We start from the raw sequence: 18,002 nt of genomic DNA on the forward strand, positions 1-18,002 counted from the left end.
AGAAAATGGAAATGTACATCCTAACAACAACTTGTCAAATATTAAGATATTAGTATATCAAACGCATGTAAATTTTACTAACATTGAAGGGTGTATATAGTGCTGCTTCTTGTTGTTGTTAGGTACCGTCAAGTATGACCCACGACTCATAACAACAACAACAACAATAAGGATAACAGAAGAAGAATTGATGCCTTTGAGTTATGGTGTTGGAGAAGAGTACTCAATATCCCATGGACAGCCAAGAGAACAAATAGGCCTTGGAGAAAGTTTAGTCAGAATGCTCCTTGAAGATAAAGATGACAAAGCTTCATCTCACATAGTCTGGACATATTTTCAGGAGAGGATCCAAGCCATGGTCTTCTCAGTTACTTCCTATGCATCTTAGAGTGAATAATGAATAAAGATAATATACTAATCATCAATCCTTTTGAGTTGTGGTGCTGGAGAAAGGTCTTGAACATACCAGAGAATTCCCGGAGAACAAATAGGTAGGTTTGTCTTGGAAAGGGCGAAACGAAGTGTCTCCTTTGAGGCAAGGATTTTGAAACTCCATCACATATACTTTGGGCATGTTGCCAGAAGGGACCACTCCTTGGAGAAGGACATCATACTTGGAAGAGTAGATCAATGCATGAGAAGAGAACCTTGGATGAGACAGATTGACCCAGTTAGGTGGATTGACATAGAGGCTGGGGCATTAGGGACAAGTGTGTCAGATACAGTGCAGTTGGTTCAAGATAGGGCAGGATTCAGAGCTATTGTTCATAGAGTCACTATGAGTCATAGCTGACTCGATGATACATAACAATAATAACTAATGTGATCCCTGATAGCTAAGTGCACCACTTGTTGGACTGCTAACCCAGAGATTAGAGGTTTTAATCTTCCAGACACTCCAGTGGAGAAAAATGAGATCATTCCCTCTCTTAAGCTTCAAAAGCTCAATGGAGAATGGAGGGTCATCGTGAGTCGGAACCAATCTGATGGAAATAAGACACATACATTTTTTATGTGAGAGTGGGAGAGCCGGAAAAGATGCTTTTAAAAACATTCTTAAGTGTTAAGTGAGAAAATGGAAACTATGTTAGGAATTAATAAAAGGGTTTCAATATGTTTTAAAAATATTCTTATTTGAGAGAAAATTTCCCTCTCTTTTCACATTTTTGCAACCTAAAATAATGACCAAAGCCTGCTATATAAAAAATAAGTAGATATTCAGGAAACACAGGTTATTTCACAAGTTTTGTGACTGTTGAGTTGAAATTTTCCTTTTTAATGCATTATCTTCTTGTTCTCCAAATTTCTGATTCTTTCTCTGAAATTCTGATAATTTTGACATTTTTTAAAAATTATTTATTAATTTTAATGAAAGTTTACAGAAACTTAGGATTTCCAGTCATTCATTGTTGCACTTTTCTCCCTGCCCACCTCCCTCCCCCACATCACTCTTCTCCTTGAAAATAAAAAGAAAAACTCTTTCATACTTATGCAGTCCCTCCCTGCAGGTTCACTCTACCATGCAGCCTTCTCTCTGGACTTCTGTAATGACAAGAATACCTATTCATATGTCCCTTTTAAACAGTTCTCTCCCTCATCTGTTTCAGTGCAATATATGATGACATTTGTTCCCTGGCTATTAAGGAAGAAATTAATTCTAGATAAGTTTATATTTTATTTCTAACCATTATAGATTGTTTTAGTAGTCAACCCAAGTTATTATTTCCTTCACTGATTTTCTTGGGCCTTTATATATTATACACTAGTATTCACACATTTTTATATTCAACTCTTTGCTGTCAGGTTGATTACAACTCATATTAACCTCTATTGGATTTCCCAGACTGTAAATCTGGGAGGGAGACTGTCCATATTTCTCCCACAGAGCATCTTGTGGTTTTAAACCATTGACCTTTCATTAACAATGCAATAGATTATGCTGCATGCCACCAGAACTCCTTCATTTTTCTATTGTAGTCTCTAAAATGAGGAGGAGTACTACATCTCACCCTAATTCTTTCAGCTTATACAGGCTAGTCACATCACATCATGGAGCTGATTATTATTGTTGTTGTTGTTGTTGTTATGTACCATTGAGTCACTTGCAACTCATAGCAACCCTATGTACAACAGCCTTGAAACCTGCTCTATTCTCTACCACCTTTATTGTCTCTGACACACCTACTCTCATTACCCCAGTCACTGTATCGATCCATCTCATTGAGTGTCTCCCTCTCTTTCTCCATCCCTCCACTCTCCCAAACATGGTGTCTCTCTCCAAAGACCGGTCCCTCCTTGCAACATGCCCTAAGTATGTCAGACAAAGCTTCAGAATCCTTGACTCCAAGGAGCAAGCTGGCTTAACCCTCTCCAGAACCTGTTTGTTCTCCTGGCAGTCCATGGTATATTCAAAATGTCTCTCTAGCACTGCACCACAAAGGCATCTATTCTCTTCCTATCATTCCCTACTCATTGTCCAGCTCTCTGATGCATAGCAAACAATTGTGAAGACTGTGGCCTGTATCAGGAGCACCTGGGTGTCCATACTGGCATAATTGTCCTTCAGTACTCTGGAGAGGTCTCTGACAGCTGGCTGATTACATTATTACAAAAACTGCTAAACCATTGAGAATCATGTCCCAGCCAAGTTGGCATATATTTTGGAGGGACACAGTTCAGTCTATGACAATGTGAAGCACAAGTTAAAATGTCTGGAAATTTTAGTGAGTTAATGACTGAGTGAAAAACTTACTATCACATTAATGAAAGTAGCTGTATCCTAAGAGAGATACGTTCATTTTCAAATTGTAATAGTGCAGTTTTTAAATTTTGTTACTATTTTCTTTTTTCTGTGTGTACCATCAAATCGAATCTGACTGGTACAGGAGGTGACAGCCCCTCCTTTTCCAGCAGAGCATGGTGGATTCAAACTGCATACCTCTGGGATTGCAGTGCACCTTCTTACCACTACGGAGCAAGATAAATGGAGAATAAAACTCTCATTATTCAGTAGATTTATGAGTTTTGTTAAGGTACCTGTTAGAGCAATGACTTTTAATGCATGAATTCCATGATTTTAAGGGAATTAGGTATTTTCTGACGGTAGAAAGAACTCTTGTGGTATAGTGCGTTAATGTGTTTTCAGCTAAACCAGTGGCTGGTTACTATGAATTGAAATTGACTTCATAGTGGTGGTTGATTTTTTAGTGGATGCAAAACCATAGTATGTAAACTTAAGATACTGCAATCTTGCCTTCCCTTTTTTTTTAAATTTAATTGTACTCAAATTCAGATTATCATGGGAAACCAAATAAGGGGGAAAGAATCAGCTTTGGTATATTTTGCCAGATATATATTTGTTTTGTTTTGTTTTGTTTTGTTTTCTTTGAAGGGAAAACTATCTAGGATTAATTTCTTTTAGAGTAATTGACCCCCTACTTAAAGACACATAGCCCTACATGTAACAGCTATGTACAAAAAGTTATAAAATTGTCCTTGGTTTTACAATGATAAATGAAAAACATTAAAATTCTCCAATCAAATATGTAAGGATTTTTTTTTATGTCGTTTTTTGTTAAACAGTGAGAACAAAATAGCTTATTGGAATTAAAGATAAGAGCTGAATGAGCATGCCACTTAGGGAGAGAGGGGGTATTTTCACAGAACCAGTATTTTTCCCCATCCCATCTCCACTAGATGTTGCCAGATATATTTTGATATTAGGAGTGAGTGCTTGGTTTAATGTGAATGATTTGTTCCATATTCTATTCTTATTTGCCATCATACTCTGAGAATTTAACTGATTAATTTTATCGTTTTAAATTTCATGTTAATGGCTTGTAGAAATAATTACTTCAGTAATAAAGATAATGATGGTATTTCAAGTTTTTGCATAATTTTATATCTGTAATATGTGTATTACAAACTAAACTGATACAAGGCATTTTAGGAGTCCTTTTAACTTTTCTATGGAAATCTGAAAAATACTTATTGTTTTGTTTATTTTTACATATTCTCTTCTGTCTACTTAACTCTGATTCAAAGAACATAAACTCAAAATTCAATGAACATAAACTCAAAATACTGTGCCACTAGACTTACTAAGATGACTAAAAAAATTAGTCATTGAAATAGCTAAAGAAAGCCTATGACATTGTTTTATTGTTGTTATCTGACATGGAAAGTGTTATTTGCTATATGTCTCTAAATTTTTGTTGCTGGTAGAAAAAAAGGATGATAACCATAATCTCAGGAATCTCTGGTGGCCTAATGGTATGGAGTTGCACTGTCACCCCAGAGGTGGTGGTGGTGGTTGTTATGTGCTGTCGAGTCGCTTGTCACTCATAGCGACCCTGTGTATAACAGCATGGATCAAATCTACCAGCTCTTCTGCGGAAGAAAGATAGGCTGTATCCTTCTGTGTGATTTTCACCTATAAAAACTCACAGGAGGGTCAGCTATGCATTGTTTCTGACTCAACAGGATACACTATCATCACCACCAACCATGATCTTATCTGCTTGCTTGCTGTAGTATGCCTCTTTGTAAAATATTAATGTATTTTTAAACAGCAAAGTTGCAGTCTAACACACTAAATAATGGAGTCATTTCCAGTAAATCTTTTTTTAATTTTTTCTTTACTCTGTTCTGGTGTTCCTATTGGCTCTTTTCTGGATAAGAAACATGTACTATCTTTAAAGAAGATAAGCTTTTTTAAATTTCCCTCTTGATAACACCTCATACCTAAAGTCTTACTAGTTCATTTCCTTCTAAAAAAGACCTTCTTTCTTATACCCCTAATGTATCTGTATTCCTGTGCAACTTATAGCCTCTTGGTGGCAATGAATTTCCATGTTATGGGTTTTCTATATGCTTAAGATAATAAATGCACTGACTTTCAACACCTACTTTAATTGAGTAAGAGTAGATATTCCTGTGCCCTTTTAGAATGTGTGTCCAGCTCTCTGATGCATAGCAAGTGATTGCAAAGACCATGGCCTGGATCAGGCTCACCTTAGTCTCTAGTCTGATGACATCGCTCCTCTTCAGTTCTTTGGAGAGGTCTCTGACAGCAGACTTTCCTAATGCAGTATGCCTTTAATTAAAATTTCCTGGCAGCTGGTGCCAACAGTGTTGATTGATTACTATTGATTGCCCCAAGGCAAAGAGACATTAATTTTATTCCCATTTTCTCTTGCTTCACCAAGGCCAGAATGTTTAACTCCAGGAGAAATTTATGGTAATATGTATTTAATATATTCTTTTTTATTTTTTTACTCCCATATTGATTTACTTCTCTATCTTTCGTGCTGATAGGAAATATAGTTAACATTTACTGTTCAAGACCCAGTATTCTACTACTTTATTTGAGATACTAATTATTTTATTAATTCTGTTACTGTTGCTACTATTATGTGATATTGAGCCAGAACCAACTCACAGCTGTCCCTCCAGTGGGTTTTCAGAGGCTTTTAATGGCATAAGAAGAGATTTTCTACCTTTCTCTTATATAACAGCAGCTGATGGATTTGAACCATGTGCCCTTGAGTTAGCAACACAACTCCTTACCACTCAACCACCAGAACTCCTTTTTTTAACTCTAGACAAGAAATTACAGATGAACATAAATGGATGGTCAGAATTTATTATGACAAAAGACCATTGAAAATGACAGATCAGTAAGGAAATGAAAATAATTCTTCGAGTTCTCTCTGGTTCATAGTAATTGAGCCTTGGTGACACAATGGTTGAGTGTTTGGCTGCTAACTAAAAGTTTGAAGTCCAAGCTCATCCAGTGGTTCCTTGGAAGAAAAGACTCCAAACTAGAAAACACTGTGGGACAGTTATTGAACTCTGCACATTGGGTCACTATGAGAAGGAAAAAGTAGGGGGTAGAAAAATGAGGATTCATGGACTAGAAAAAGTGGGTAAAAACAGATGTGAAAAATCCCTTTACAAATTTCTTGAAGAGGTGAAACATGTTAAGTACAGAAGCAAACAGAAACCATATTAGCTGAATGAAAGGAACCAGATACTAAGGGATCATGAAATTAAAGGTTACGAATATTGAATTTCATCTGAACTCTGGCATTGATTTATCACTGGGTTCCCTGTGTCTCAGCTTGGTAAGAGCTAGAGAAGTAGGGCTGAGGAGAGAGAGAGAATAGTAAGTAAGATACAGAGATACTGAGAAACTCATTAAGTTACAATACCCATGGACTACTTTGCAATTAACCAACTGCCCGTCTTTCTAGGGATAGTTTCAGACTGGAGGTATCAGAACTACCCTATTTCTCAGTGGTTCTTTTAAACTGACAGCAATCAAGCAAAAGTTTTATTCATATAAAGATAAAGGTAGACATGGATCACTTGTGGTTTATAGAAAGTTTAAGTATAACTCTTCTTAATGCCCACCTATACATTCCAGAATTAACAAGAGGAGAAGTGATGCTAAAGGGGGAAGGGAAACTAAAATTATAAATTCTTTGCCTCATTTACTGATGTAATTTTGTCTGGAGAAACTCTGCCAATGCATACGTGCATTGTTTCATACCTCATTATGCCTTATTTGTGCATAAGTATAAATCTAGGATAGTTATTGTGATGTGCCTTCAAGTTGCCTGAGACTCATAGCGACCCTTTGTACAATAGCGCTGAACCCTGCTCTATCCTAAGCCAGTCTCATTGACTCTGACTCGCCTAACCTGACTGACTCCAACACAACTAATGCTGCTGCCCCATGTCAATCCATCTCGTCTCTGTTTTTCTCCTGCACTGTCCCTCCACCCTTCCAAGCATGATGTCCTTCTCCAAGGACTGATCCCTCCTGGGCACGTGTTCAAAATATGTGAGGCAGAGCTTTATAATTGTTGCCTTCGAAACTTGGTTTCACCATCTCCAAGACAGACCTATTTGTTCTCCTATTTGGTCCATGGTATGTTCAAGACTCTTCTCCAGCACCACAACTCAAAGGCATCAGTTCTTCTTCAGACATCCTTAGTCATTGTCCAGCTCTCTAATGTATAGCAAGTAATTGTGGCCTGGAAGACCATGGTTGGGATCAGATGCATCTCAGCCTCTTGAATGACATAATTGCCCTTTAGCACTTTGGAAAAGTCCCTAACAGCACACTTCCCCAGTGCAATTCACGTGTTGATTTCCTGAATACTGGTGCCAACGGTGCTGTTTGAGTGTTTATGATGGAGACAGGGAAAAACTTTCTTTCTTGGGCACTTTGCATTCTAGTAAATAAAGAATGTACTTTGTCAAGTGAATTCTTGTTAATATATTAATGTTTTTAAATTTTTTCTTTTCTTAAGTCTTATAAAGACAAAAAAGTTCCAAATGAGAATAGTTATTTTTGGTATTTCTTTTACTAATAATTATTTTAGCAAAATCTGGTAATTTAATGGTAAGACGTTGCACTGCAGTCCCAAAGGCTGATTTTCAGCGTCCTCTTGTGCAATTAATTGACTGACTGTGAAAACCCACTAGAGGGTCAGCTATGGGTCGGTTCTGATGCAACACCATGCAATAACAAACATTATTGTATTTGAAAAATTTCTTTTCAGATTTTTTTCTTTTACTGTAAGTGTGCTATCAATTCTTATCTAAGTGCTTCTTATTGAATCCCATATTGATTTACTTAAAGTGAAACTCTCTTTTCCTAACTAGCTTCACTTAACTGCTTAGCACATCTCCTCCTGAAGGGAAAAGGCTAATGGACACTGTTTGAAAGCGACTCATCTGCATAATCCTGAATCTTTTCTTTAGTTGCCCATTATAAGTACATGGTGATTATTTAGTAATACACCATGAGCTCTTTAATGTGTATTCAGCTTACTTATCCTTCTAGAAATTTCTTTTTTTTAATGCCAATATTCCTTTCCTCCACAATTCCTAGAATAGACTCAATTCAATATAAAAAATATTTATAGAGAGTTTGCTTTATATATTTATCATTGGGATATATGTTTTGCTATATATTTTCCTTTCACTGTATAGGTAAATATGAATCATAAAAAGATGTTTTGGTATCATGTAAATCATTGTTTGTGAGGTTTTAGGGGACACAGTGTTTAAAAGACTCGCCTGCTAATTGAAAGGTGGTCTATGAGAGCCCAGGACTGCTCCATGCGGAAGAACCAGGCTGTCTGCCTAGTCATAATTTGCAGTCTTGGAAAACCTATCAGTTCACTCCTACAAGGTCACTCTGAAGTCTGAATTGACTCCATTGTAATGGATAGTGTTGCCTTCCTTATCTTCTTTCTTTTCAATTTTAGTTTTAACTGCTAACTTAAAAAGTAATGAAGAATAACTAACAAAGTAGGCTTAGTACACACAATATTAGACAGTCTGATGAGTTTGCTTTTGTATTAGGAAGGGAACAATGTTTTGGATGGTGTGTGGTGGGATTTTTTTCCCCCCCTAATAGATTAGAAGAAATGACTGGAATTTATATGAGAGAGAGAGAATGGTTTACGTCATTTAGTATTCTGAAATCCTCATTTTATTTTGATAACAACATCAGATAAAGAATGAAATAAGATTTCCTTCCTTAATTTCACCCTTGGTATTGATTGGTTTTTGTCAAGTCTGCTCTAACTCATCACTGTATCTATCTTCCATAGGTTTTGCTGGCACGCCTGGCTACCTTTCTCCAGAAGTTTTACGTAAAGATCCGTATGGAAAGCCAGTGGATATGTGGGCATGTGGTAAGGAACAATGTTCTCCAGCTTTGCTGTAATTTAACATACCTGTTTTCCATTTAAAAGTTCTCAAACTTTAGCATGTCATAAAAGTGTCCAGAGGACTCGTCTGAGCACAAAAGCAGTGTTTCTCGTTCAGTGGACTGCCTAACGTGGAAGAGTTGGCTTTTTAAAAAATGAATTTCCAAGTGATACAAATACTAGTAATCATGGGATCTTTGAGAACACAGACTTGAGCTATTTCCTTCTGTTTATCCTACTGCCTTCCCATGTGATCCCACCAGCTCTTAAAACAACATGTTTCCTTGAAATGCTTGTCAGGAATTAAGAATGAAGTAGTGAAGGAATGAAGTAGTAGAGGAAAAGAAAGAAACTGACTCTTTTTTGGAAACTTGTCTCTTTATGGCCTTTAGCAACTATCCAGTTAAAATCAGAGTGAACTCAGTCCCAAAAAAGTCAAAGATTGATCCACTCTTCACGTTCTCATTTCTTCATCTCCAGTGCCAGCTGCTCCCATGGTACATACATTCTCTTCCTATTCTTCACCTGTCAGAGCTGGGCCAGAGCTTACAGCTCAAAAGGACACAGAGGGTGTTTTAGACTGAGAGAAGGCAAACATCAACCACAAGTTTGGGGAGTCACATAACACCCGAGCCTTCTGACCTGCTGGCCACAAATTTGGTACTCCCCATTTTACTACACCAGCTGCACTCTTACTTTTCTCACCCACTGTGTCCCCCAGTCACTTTTGTTCTGTAATTTTCTTGAAACAATTTACAGACTCCATGGAGAATCTAGAACACAACTGAAGATTGTTTTTATAACCAAAAAAGATGTAAATGGAAAAGTGTATAGGGCAAGGTCTAAGAAGGAAGATTGTTTTTATAACCAAAAAAGATGTAAATGGAAAAGTGTATAGGGCAAGGTCTAAGAAGGTTCCTATGTCTGGAAGGATGTGGTGGCCTCCCTAGAGCAAATGGGCTCTAATTAGAAGACTTGCAACTGGGAAAATCTCAGATCCTTAGGACTATGTGCCCTTATTGATCAGTCCTGCATTGATAAGCTCAGTTAGGTCTTAGATGAAGCTAGTTGAAATCAACTATGGGAGTGTTTTCTGGTCTGGCCAGCCCTCTTTCACCAGCACAGGTGTTTAGAGGAGTCATAGAAATTACAAGCCAAAACACCCCAATGCTGCACAGGCAGAACCCCTCGACTTGCATTAATCTAGATGGTTTTCATTTTGTCCAGTGCAGTCAACTCTGATCTAATCAGTTACCTGTGGAAAGCCCAAAGACACAGAATGGGGTTGATTTTCACTATAGTTTCTGTGTCAAGATATACTTGAAATATGTGAAGATACAAAATAAAGAGGATACTGTAGGATGATGTGATAATGCATTCTGCTAGAGATTATCAATAAACACTAGTTCTCTAGCTCCTTTACCTTGTGTTACCACTTAATGTCTATAAACAAATATGCATTTTCCATAGAATGATCTTATCATACTCAACACAGATTTCATTTCCTTGATATTTGTCAGCAAGTCTGAAAGTAGTTGATTTTTAAAAACAAAAGAGAAAACATTAATTTGATTCTGAAAAATACTTTTCATTTGTTATTTTCTTTTTTTAAATATCAAATGCATTACCATAGTTTCACAATGATAGATTATTCAACAGACACTATGTTTCTTGTTAACTTTATCTCATTAGCAATGGCAGTTTGTTGATTGACCTTAAACTGAATGAATCTTGACCTTACAGAGTTACTGCCATGCTTAGGAAGACAGAAGAAGGGCACTATATTTGAAATCACAAGTCTAGGTCAAAGTCTTTGCTTTGCACCTACAAATCCTGTCTCTTTACTATCTCTCAAGTTGATTTACCTGTAAAATAGGAATATACTCCCCCATTTCCAACTCTATCTTCATAGAATTGTGTGTGGATGTAATAGATGCACCGAGAGAAGGTATTTTATAGTCTATAAAGGAATTTAAAATATAAACACCCATTATTATTTTAAAGGTAGGAATTGCCACTCAGTTAAAAGCTAAAAGTTTTAGATATGCCTCAAGCTTTTTCTTCCTCTTGCATACCTTAGAATATCTTCTAGGTACAAACTCTAAAATGTTTTTGAGTTAGAGCATTGTCAAGAAATGTTCTTGCTCAACCTAAATGTTAATGGCATATCGCTCAAACTTTCTCTTAATAAGTCAGCTCTTTTGTATAGCTCTCTTTCTGTTAATGCACATAAAAGCAGCAGAGTATCCTAAGCCACAGACAGACGCCAGTGATAGTGTAATATACACTGGTCATGTCCCAGAAGAAGGAGCACCTGAGATAATGGGCATCGCATAGATTTTCTTTGCATATATACTCCTGATCATAAGCTCAAACCTTTCTCCATCTTCCCTCCTCTCTTTTCTTTAATTCCTCCTCCCTTTCTTAGTTCCTTCATTCATATTTTCCCTTTTCCTTTTATTTCCTTCTTTTCATTGTGAGAGGTAGGATGTATAATGGTCAAGAAAACACTCAGTTCATACAACTCACTAGTCAGTCATGTGACCTAACACAAATTGTTTAGTTGCTCTATACCTCAGATTTCTCTTCTAAAATAAATATAGTTCTTGCATCATCATCTGCTGAGGGGATTTTAATTCCATAAATTTTAGTTATTATTAGAAAATAAATGTTTCTTTAGACAGAAAATTGTTTTTTCTATAGACATAAAGTTGTTGTTGTTGTTATGTGCTGTTGAATTGTTGTAATGTGCCAAGTTGTTGTTGATGACCATTGTAAGAACCACTAAGGCTTTGTTTTGTTGCTTTCAGATTTAGAGTATCTTGAAATAAACACCTTTAAACAATATGTCAGCAGCAATTTTTGCAGTTGAATAGTTTATGGATGGCTGTTATTTTTTGTTTGTTTATTTGTTTGTTTTCTCAAGAATATATAATTAGTGGGACACATACTGGGCAGCCAGCTGAAAGGTTAGTGATTCCAATCCACTATCCACTAAAGAAAAAAAAAGATGAGGCATTCTCCTTTTGTTAATATTTGCATCCTTGGAAACTCCAGAGAAGGTCACCATAACTTGGAATTGGCAATGAGAATGTTTGAAACACTGGATAGTGTCATAAAAAAATATACTACACAGACAGAAAAAAAAATACACAAGTCATTTAGCAGAATGGTAGCTAGTCTCCTCTGTGAATTAATCTGTGAAAACTCATGACAGTACATTCCCTGTCTTTGTGTCACCTGGCAACATAGCGAAGTGAGGCACAGCATTGCCATAATGACTAAAAAACATCTTAGAAATAACTTATTAGAAATAACAAGTATCTGCAGACAGAAATCTCTCCAAACTTACAACTGTTAACTTTTTGTGATCCAGCATAGAATATGGTCTGACCTGTACTCAATCTTTGAAAGCAAGTAGTGCATTACTGAAAAGTAAACACTAGACACTAATGAATCCAGAATGTCACTCTGAGCTCTGCCATTAGAAACAGTAAATTGATTTCCTGGCTTTCCTGCAAATACAGCCATTTTACCAATAGCCTAATAGGATGTGCAAGTGTTATTTGTATATATCACTTTATTAATGCTTTTTAACACAACTTCTTATTCTAACTTTACTTTAAAAAAAAAACACCAAAACACCAAAGCACATACACTTTCACAAACATCATCTTGCTTCTGTACTTAAATTTGCTGAAACTCAGGACAGATAGAGTAATGGCTATCAGATAATATACAATGACTTTTGACAATCTATGGAAAATTGTGGGCTGTTTCTTCTTTTCTTGTATGGTTAATTCAATTTCAATAGCTATGCAAGTTCTGGGTCTGGCCTTTTCTAATTTCAAGTTAGATAAGTCAACAAGTACTTTACAAAAGAATATTTTCTAATTTTAATTCCCAAACCTATCCTACACCTGGGCTAACAAGGGTAGGTGTGTCAGAGTCAGTGAGACTGAATCAGGATAGGGCAGGGCTCAGCGCTATTGTACACAGGGTGACCAATGAGTCGCAGGTGACACAACAACATATAACAACAACACCACATTTTATTCTTCAGAACTCATGTTCTATCAGTCTTCAGTCCTGGAATTCTAAACCTGTCTTATCTTCTCTAACTTGATGTTTTCCAAATTGTTGACCACACACCACATGTTGCTGAGTGTAAGACTGCACTTTCCCCAGTCCCACTTAAAACATTTGAACAGGATTTTTCAGGATGAGGCTCAGAAATTTTCATTTTAACAAACTTTCCCTCGATTGTAGAAAAGTACTACATGACCTTTATAACAATCGCACAATCAGATTCCAAGGTCCTTTATAACAGTCACTCATTCAAAGATGATTGTTTTTACACAATCAAAGAATTTACAAATATGTAATCCGTGGCTGTCTAAGCCTTTGGGTTTGTTTTGTTGGTATTGACATTATTATTTATCTTTATAATTTCTTTTTAGAGAGAATGCTCTGGTAGCTTAGTAGTAAGAAAGTGTGCTGCAATCTCAAAAGCACACAGTTCAAATCTGCTAGCTACTTCATAGGAGAAAGATGGACAATCTCCCAAACAATTTACTGTCTGAAAACCCACTAGAGTGTCAGCTGTAAGTTGGTTCTTATTCAACAGTATGCAACAACAATTTCTTTTCAAGAGTTTTCTTTTTAAGAGCTTTCAGTTTCTGGCTTCTTCTGAGTAATGGGCAGAATGGAAAACTGATGTTTTTTACTTGCCCAATAGATGAAACTCATGTTCTTCACCTGATAACAAATCCCAGTTCATGTACTTTGTGGGGACCAGCATTCATGTCTGCTTGGTCCCAAAAGGCCTATCAGGTTGCTACATTTACTACATGACACAGAGTAGAGATGTCCATCCTCTGAAAAGTACATTTCTGTCTCTCAGATCTTGATAGTCTAGCTCTTTATTCCACCTGTCGTTATTTTTTTAGGTCGTGAAATGTTGGTTTAGCACTTTTCCAAAAGAATTACATGATGATTTTTTTTAAAACCTATTATAATAAAACAAAATGAATTCTTACTCTACATGCGTTTTTTTATATTAATTTACATTGCTGCTAATGATGTTAGGTGCTATCAAGTTAGTAACTCTATTTACAAATAGAATAAACCCTGCCCAACCTTATGTCAGCCTCACAATCACTGCTGCTGTTAGCCCACAGTTTCAGTCATCGGGCTAATCCATCTCCTTGAAAGTCTGCTTTTTTCCGAATGCTTACTTTTCCAAACATGATGTCCTTCTCCAGAAAAGACCCCTCCTGATAACAAGCTCAAAGTATATGAGAAGTCCCTGCTGTTTTTGTTTGTTTCACTCTTTAGTACTTTAATTTTTTTTTTATTTTATATAGGTTTGTATACAAAATCGATATACATTGTGTTTTATTCATGTACATTGTGTTTCACACATTCCTTCAGTCACATTGTGTTTCATAAGGTCATTCCCATGCATTGTATTTTATGAAACTAATTGTAATTTATCTATGCCTACTCTTACCCCATCCTTCCAGGTCCCCAATGGATCTTTCCTATTCCTTCACCCCCTCCATAAGTGATCAAACTCTGCAAATCCAGTGATTCCACCTGTAACCCTCAGCCCTCCTGTCTCCTCTCCTTTCCACTTTATACTTTTCTTTTTCATTTCTTACTGGTTATCCTTCTACAATAATTTTCACATGCAGTATTTGTCCTTATGAGACTGAGTTAGTTCACTCAGCATAATCGGTCTCTACTTACTCCTATGTTATATATTATTTTTCTAAATTGTTGCTCCTGTGTGCTGCATAATATTCCGTCATGTGAATATACCACAATTTCTCAAGTAATTGGTTTATCAGTTTTTTTCTTGCAGAGGAACTTGTTATTAGGTGCCTTTGAGTCAAGTACAACCCATAGCGACCCTGCAAACAACAGATCTGAACCCTGTCCTGTCCTTTACCATCCTCACACTTCCTGATACTCTAGAACCCATTGCAGCATTCAGTGTCAGTCCACCAAGAGGAGGATCTTTCTCTCTGTCCTCTGACCCTCTGCCTTTCCAAGCATGATACTCCTCTCCAGTCAGTCACTTCTCCTCACAACATGCCAGAAGTATGTGAGGTGAAACTATCATCTTTGCCTCCAAGGAGCACTCTTGCTACACTTTCTCCAAGACTTATTTGTTTGGTATTTTAGCAGTCTGTGTGCTGTTCAGTACTCTTCTCCAACACCATAGCTGAAAGGCATCAGTTCTTATTATTTATTTTCCAGCTCTTAGGTGCATAGCCAGTGATTGGAAAGACCATGCCTGAATCAGATATACCTTAGTCTTCAAATAGACATCATTACTCCTCAATAATTTGGAGAGGTCCCTTACTGCCGACTTTCCCAATGTAATACATCTCCTGGTTTCCTGACTGCTGGTACTGAGGGTGTTGATTGTGGATCCAAGAAAGATGAGCTTGTTGAGAGTTTCAATCCCTTCTTCATCCATCCTGATGTTGCCTATCAGTCCAGTGGTAAGAATTATCATTTTTGTGATGCTGAGATACAATCCATATTGAAGGCTACAAATGCTTTAAGTCTACCTTACTTTCAGTAAGCAAGGTTGTGTCATCTCTGTAATGCAGGTGATTGATGAGGCTTTCTCCAGTCTTGATGCAACATTCCTCTTCATAGAGTCCAACTTCACAAATAATTTGCCCAGTACACAGATTGAATAGGCATGGAGAGAGAATACAACCCCAACTCACTTCCTTCTTAATTTTAAATCAGGTAGTTCTCTTGCTATGTTAGCACAGTAGCCTTTTGGTCTAGGGATTGGTCTTACATGAGCACAATTAAGTGTTCTGGGATTACCATTCTTCACAATGTTATGATCATCCACTCAGTCAAAAGACTTTTCATAGTCAATAAACCATAAATAGACATTCTTCTAGTATTTTTTACTTTCAGCCAGGATCTATCTGATATCAGCAATGACATCCCTGGTGCTATAGCATCTACTAAATCTTGCTTGAATTTCTAGCCATTTTTGAATGATCATCAGCAGTATTTTGTTTACATGTGATATTAATGATATTGTTTGATACTTTCCACATTCTGTCGGATCACCTTTATGGGAATGGGAACAAATATAAACCTCTTCAAATCCATTGGCTACACAGCTGTCCTCTAAATTTCCTAGCATAGACTGACTCGATGGCACATAACAACGACAACAACAACAACATTTTAAGTTATCGGCCAGCTCTCTGATGCATGGCAAGTAAGTATGAGGATCATGGCTTCGATCAGGTGCACCTTAGTTTCTAGACTGACATCATTGCTCTTAAGTACTCTGAATAGGTTCCTGAGAGCAGAGTTTACCAATGCAATTCATCTTTTGATTTTCTGACTGCTGGTGCCAAGAATGTTGATCGTGGAACCAAGGAAGCTGAAATTGCCAAATCTCAATCTCTTCTCCATCTATCATGAAGCTGCCAAGTGGTCCAATGGTTAGAGTCTCTGTTTACTTGATGTTGAGCTTCAATCATATTAAAGACTGCAGTCTTTTATTTTGTACAGCAAATGCCTCAAGTCCTCCTCAGTTTCAGAAAAGAAGGTCGTGTCATCTTTATAATGCAGGTTGTTGGTAAGTCTTCCGATAATCCTGATGCCACATTTCTCCCATGAAGTCTAGCAACTCGAATGATCTTTTCTGTATATAAATTGGAAAAGTATGGAGACAGGATGCATCTCTGACATACACCTTTTCTGATTTTGAACCATGCAGTGTTTCCTTGCTGTGTCCTGACTACTACTTCTTAGTCCACGAATAGGTTTCCCATAGCACAATTAAGTGTTCTGGAATTCCCATTCTCCTCCAGTTTAGCCACAATTTGTTGTGATCTGTATAGTGAAATGCCTTTGCATAGTCAATGAAACACAGGTAGACATCCCTCTGGTACTCTCTGCTTTCAACTAAGATCTATCTAACCTGACTATAATGTCCCTAGTGTCATGGCCCCCTCTTAACCCAGCTTACACATCTGGCAGTTCCTTGCTGATGTACTGTTCTAGTTGCTTTGGGGTAATCCTGAGCAGAATCTTGATTGCGTGTGTCATTAGTGTTACTGTTCAATAATTTACACACTTTATCACCGTTTTTTAGAATGGGAATAAGTACGGATCCTTTCCAGTTCTGGTGAGCACATCTAGTTCTTTTGGGTACAGTTCCTCTGTCTATTTTTTCCATCATTTTTTGTGGAGGACCTTAGTGTCTCTAAACTTTGGTTATGAGATTCTTGTCTGATATGTCATTGCAAAATGTTTTGTTTTGTTTTGTTTTGTTTTTCTCCCAGTTAGTTATGTTTTCTTTCCACCATCTTAGGAAAAGTTTTTATGCACACAAGGACTTCATCTTCAGAAGGTCACATTCATTGTTGCTATCCTCTCCCAGTTGTTCATTTCTAGTTATATTTCCCAACCTTTTGATACAACAGACTTGGCCTTCTACGTTGATCTCATTTTTCCTCCTATTGTGACAGCAAAACTGTACTCCTACCTGCAGAAAGCTGAAGCAGGAACCACATCTCTCACTATACATAAAAATCAACTCAAGGTGTATCAGAGACCTGTTAATAAAGCCAAAAACCTCTCTTGCATTTCAAGAGCACTCTGGCTGCAATTTCCTCAAGGCAGATCTGTTTGTTCGTAATTCCAAAGAGCATTTAGTGCATGTCTTGGTTTGATTATCTCTTTCATTTTCCAATGATTTCTCAGAGTTTTTGACCTTTTTTCTTCAGCTCTCTATTTATTTTATAGAAAGAATATTTAAAGTGTTTCAATCATTAATGTGATTATGAAGTTTAATCCTTTTTCTCACTATAGTTTACATTAAAATCAATCTGAATGCTCTTGAGATTATACCTAATCAGTAATCAGTGCTTTGTAGAGTTCTTATTAATCAAACATCTCTAGTATCTCCCAAACACAAATGCATATATTAGATAATGAAAAGGAGCTTCAACTTCCCTTTTTAACCCTTTCATGACAAAAAAGCAGGGAATACCAGCAGAATGTCTATCTGTGTTTCATTGATTATGCAGAGGCGTTTTACTGTGTGGATCATAGCAAACTGTGGCTGACTCTGAGAAGAATGGGAATCCCAGAACCTTTAATCGTGCTAATGCAAAACCTATACTTGGACCAAGAGACAGTCATCAGAACAGAGCAGGGTAACACTGCATGGTTCAAAATTGGGAAGGGTGTACACCGGTAATGTGTCCTGTCTCCATA

General features: G+C 36.9%; 1 protein-coding gene across 9 annotated transcripts in view; it reads left to right on the forward strand.

Moving 5' to 3' along the window:
* The window catches only part of LOC102861251 (calcium/calmodulin-dependent protein kinase type II subunit delta-like), a 413,849-nt gene that overhangs the window by 309,496 nt on the left and 86,351 nt on the right, over window positions 1-18,002 (forward strand). For all 9 annotated transcript variants that reach the window (XM_006881073.1, XM_006881078.1, XM_006881072.1 and 6 more), the window contains exon 8: window positions 8,631-8,714. In XM_006881073.1, coding sequence (XP_006881135.1) covers window positions 8,631-8,714 — 84 coding nt within the window. The remainder of the gene's footprint in view (window positions 1-8,630; window positions 8,715-18,002) is intronic.

This window comes from Elephantulus edwardii, unplaced genomic scaffold (genome assembly GCF_000299155.1).
Source record: "Elephantulus edwardii isolate Elephantulus edwardi_28Jun2011 unplaced genomic scaffold, EleEdw1.0 scaffold00012, whole genome shotgun sequence".
In the NCBI taxonomy this organism is placed as follows: domain Eukaryota; kingdom Metazoa; phylum Chordata; class Mammalia; order Macroscelidea; family Macroscelididae; genus Elephantulus; species Elephantulus edwardii.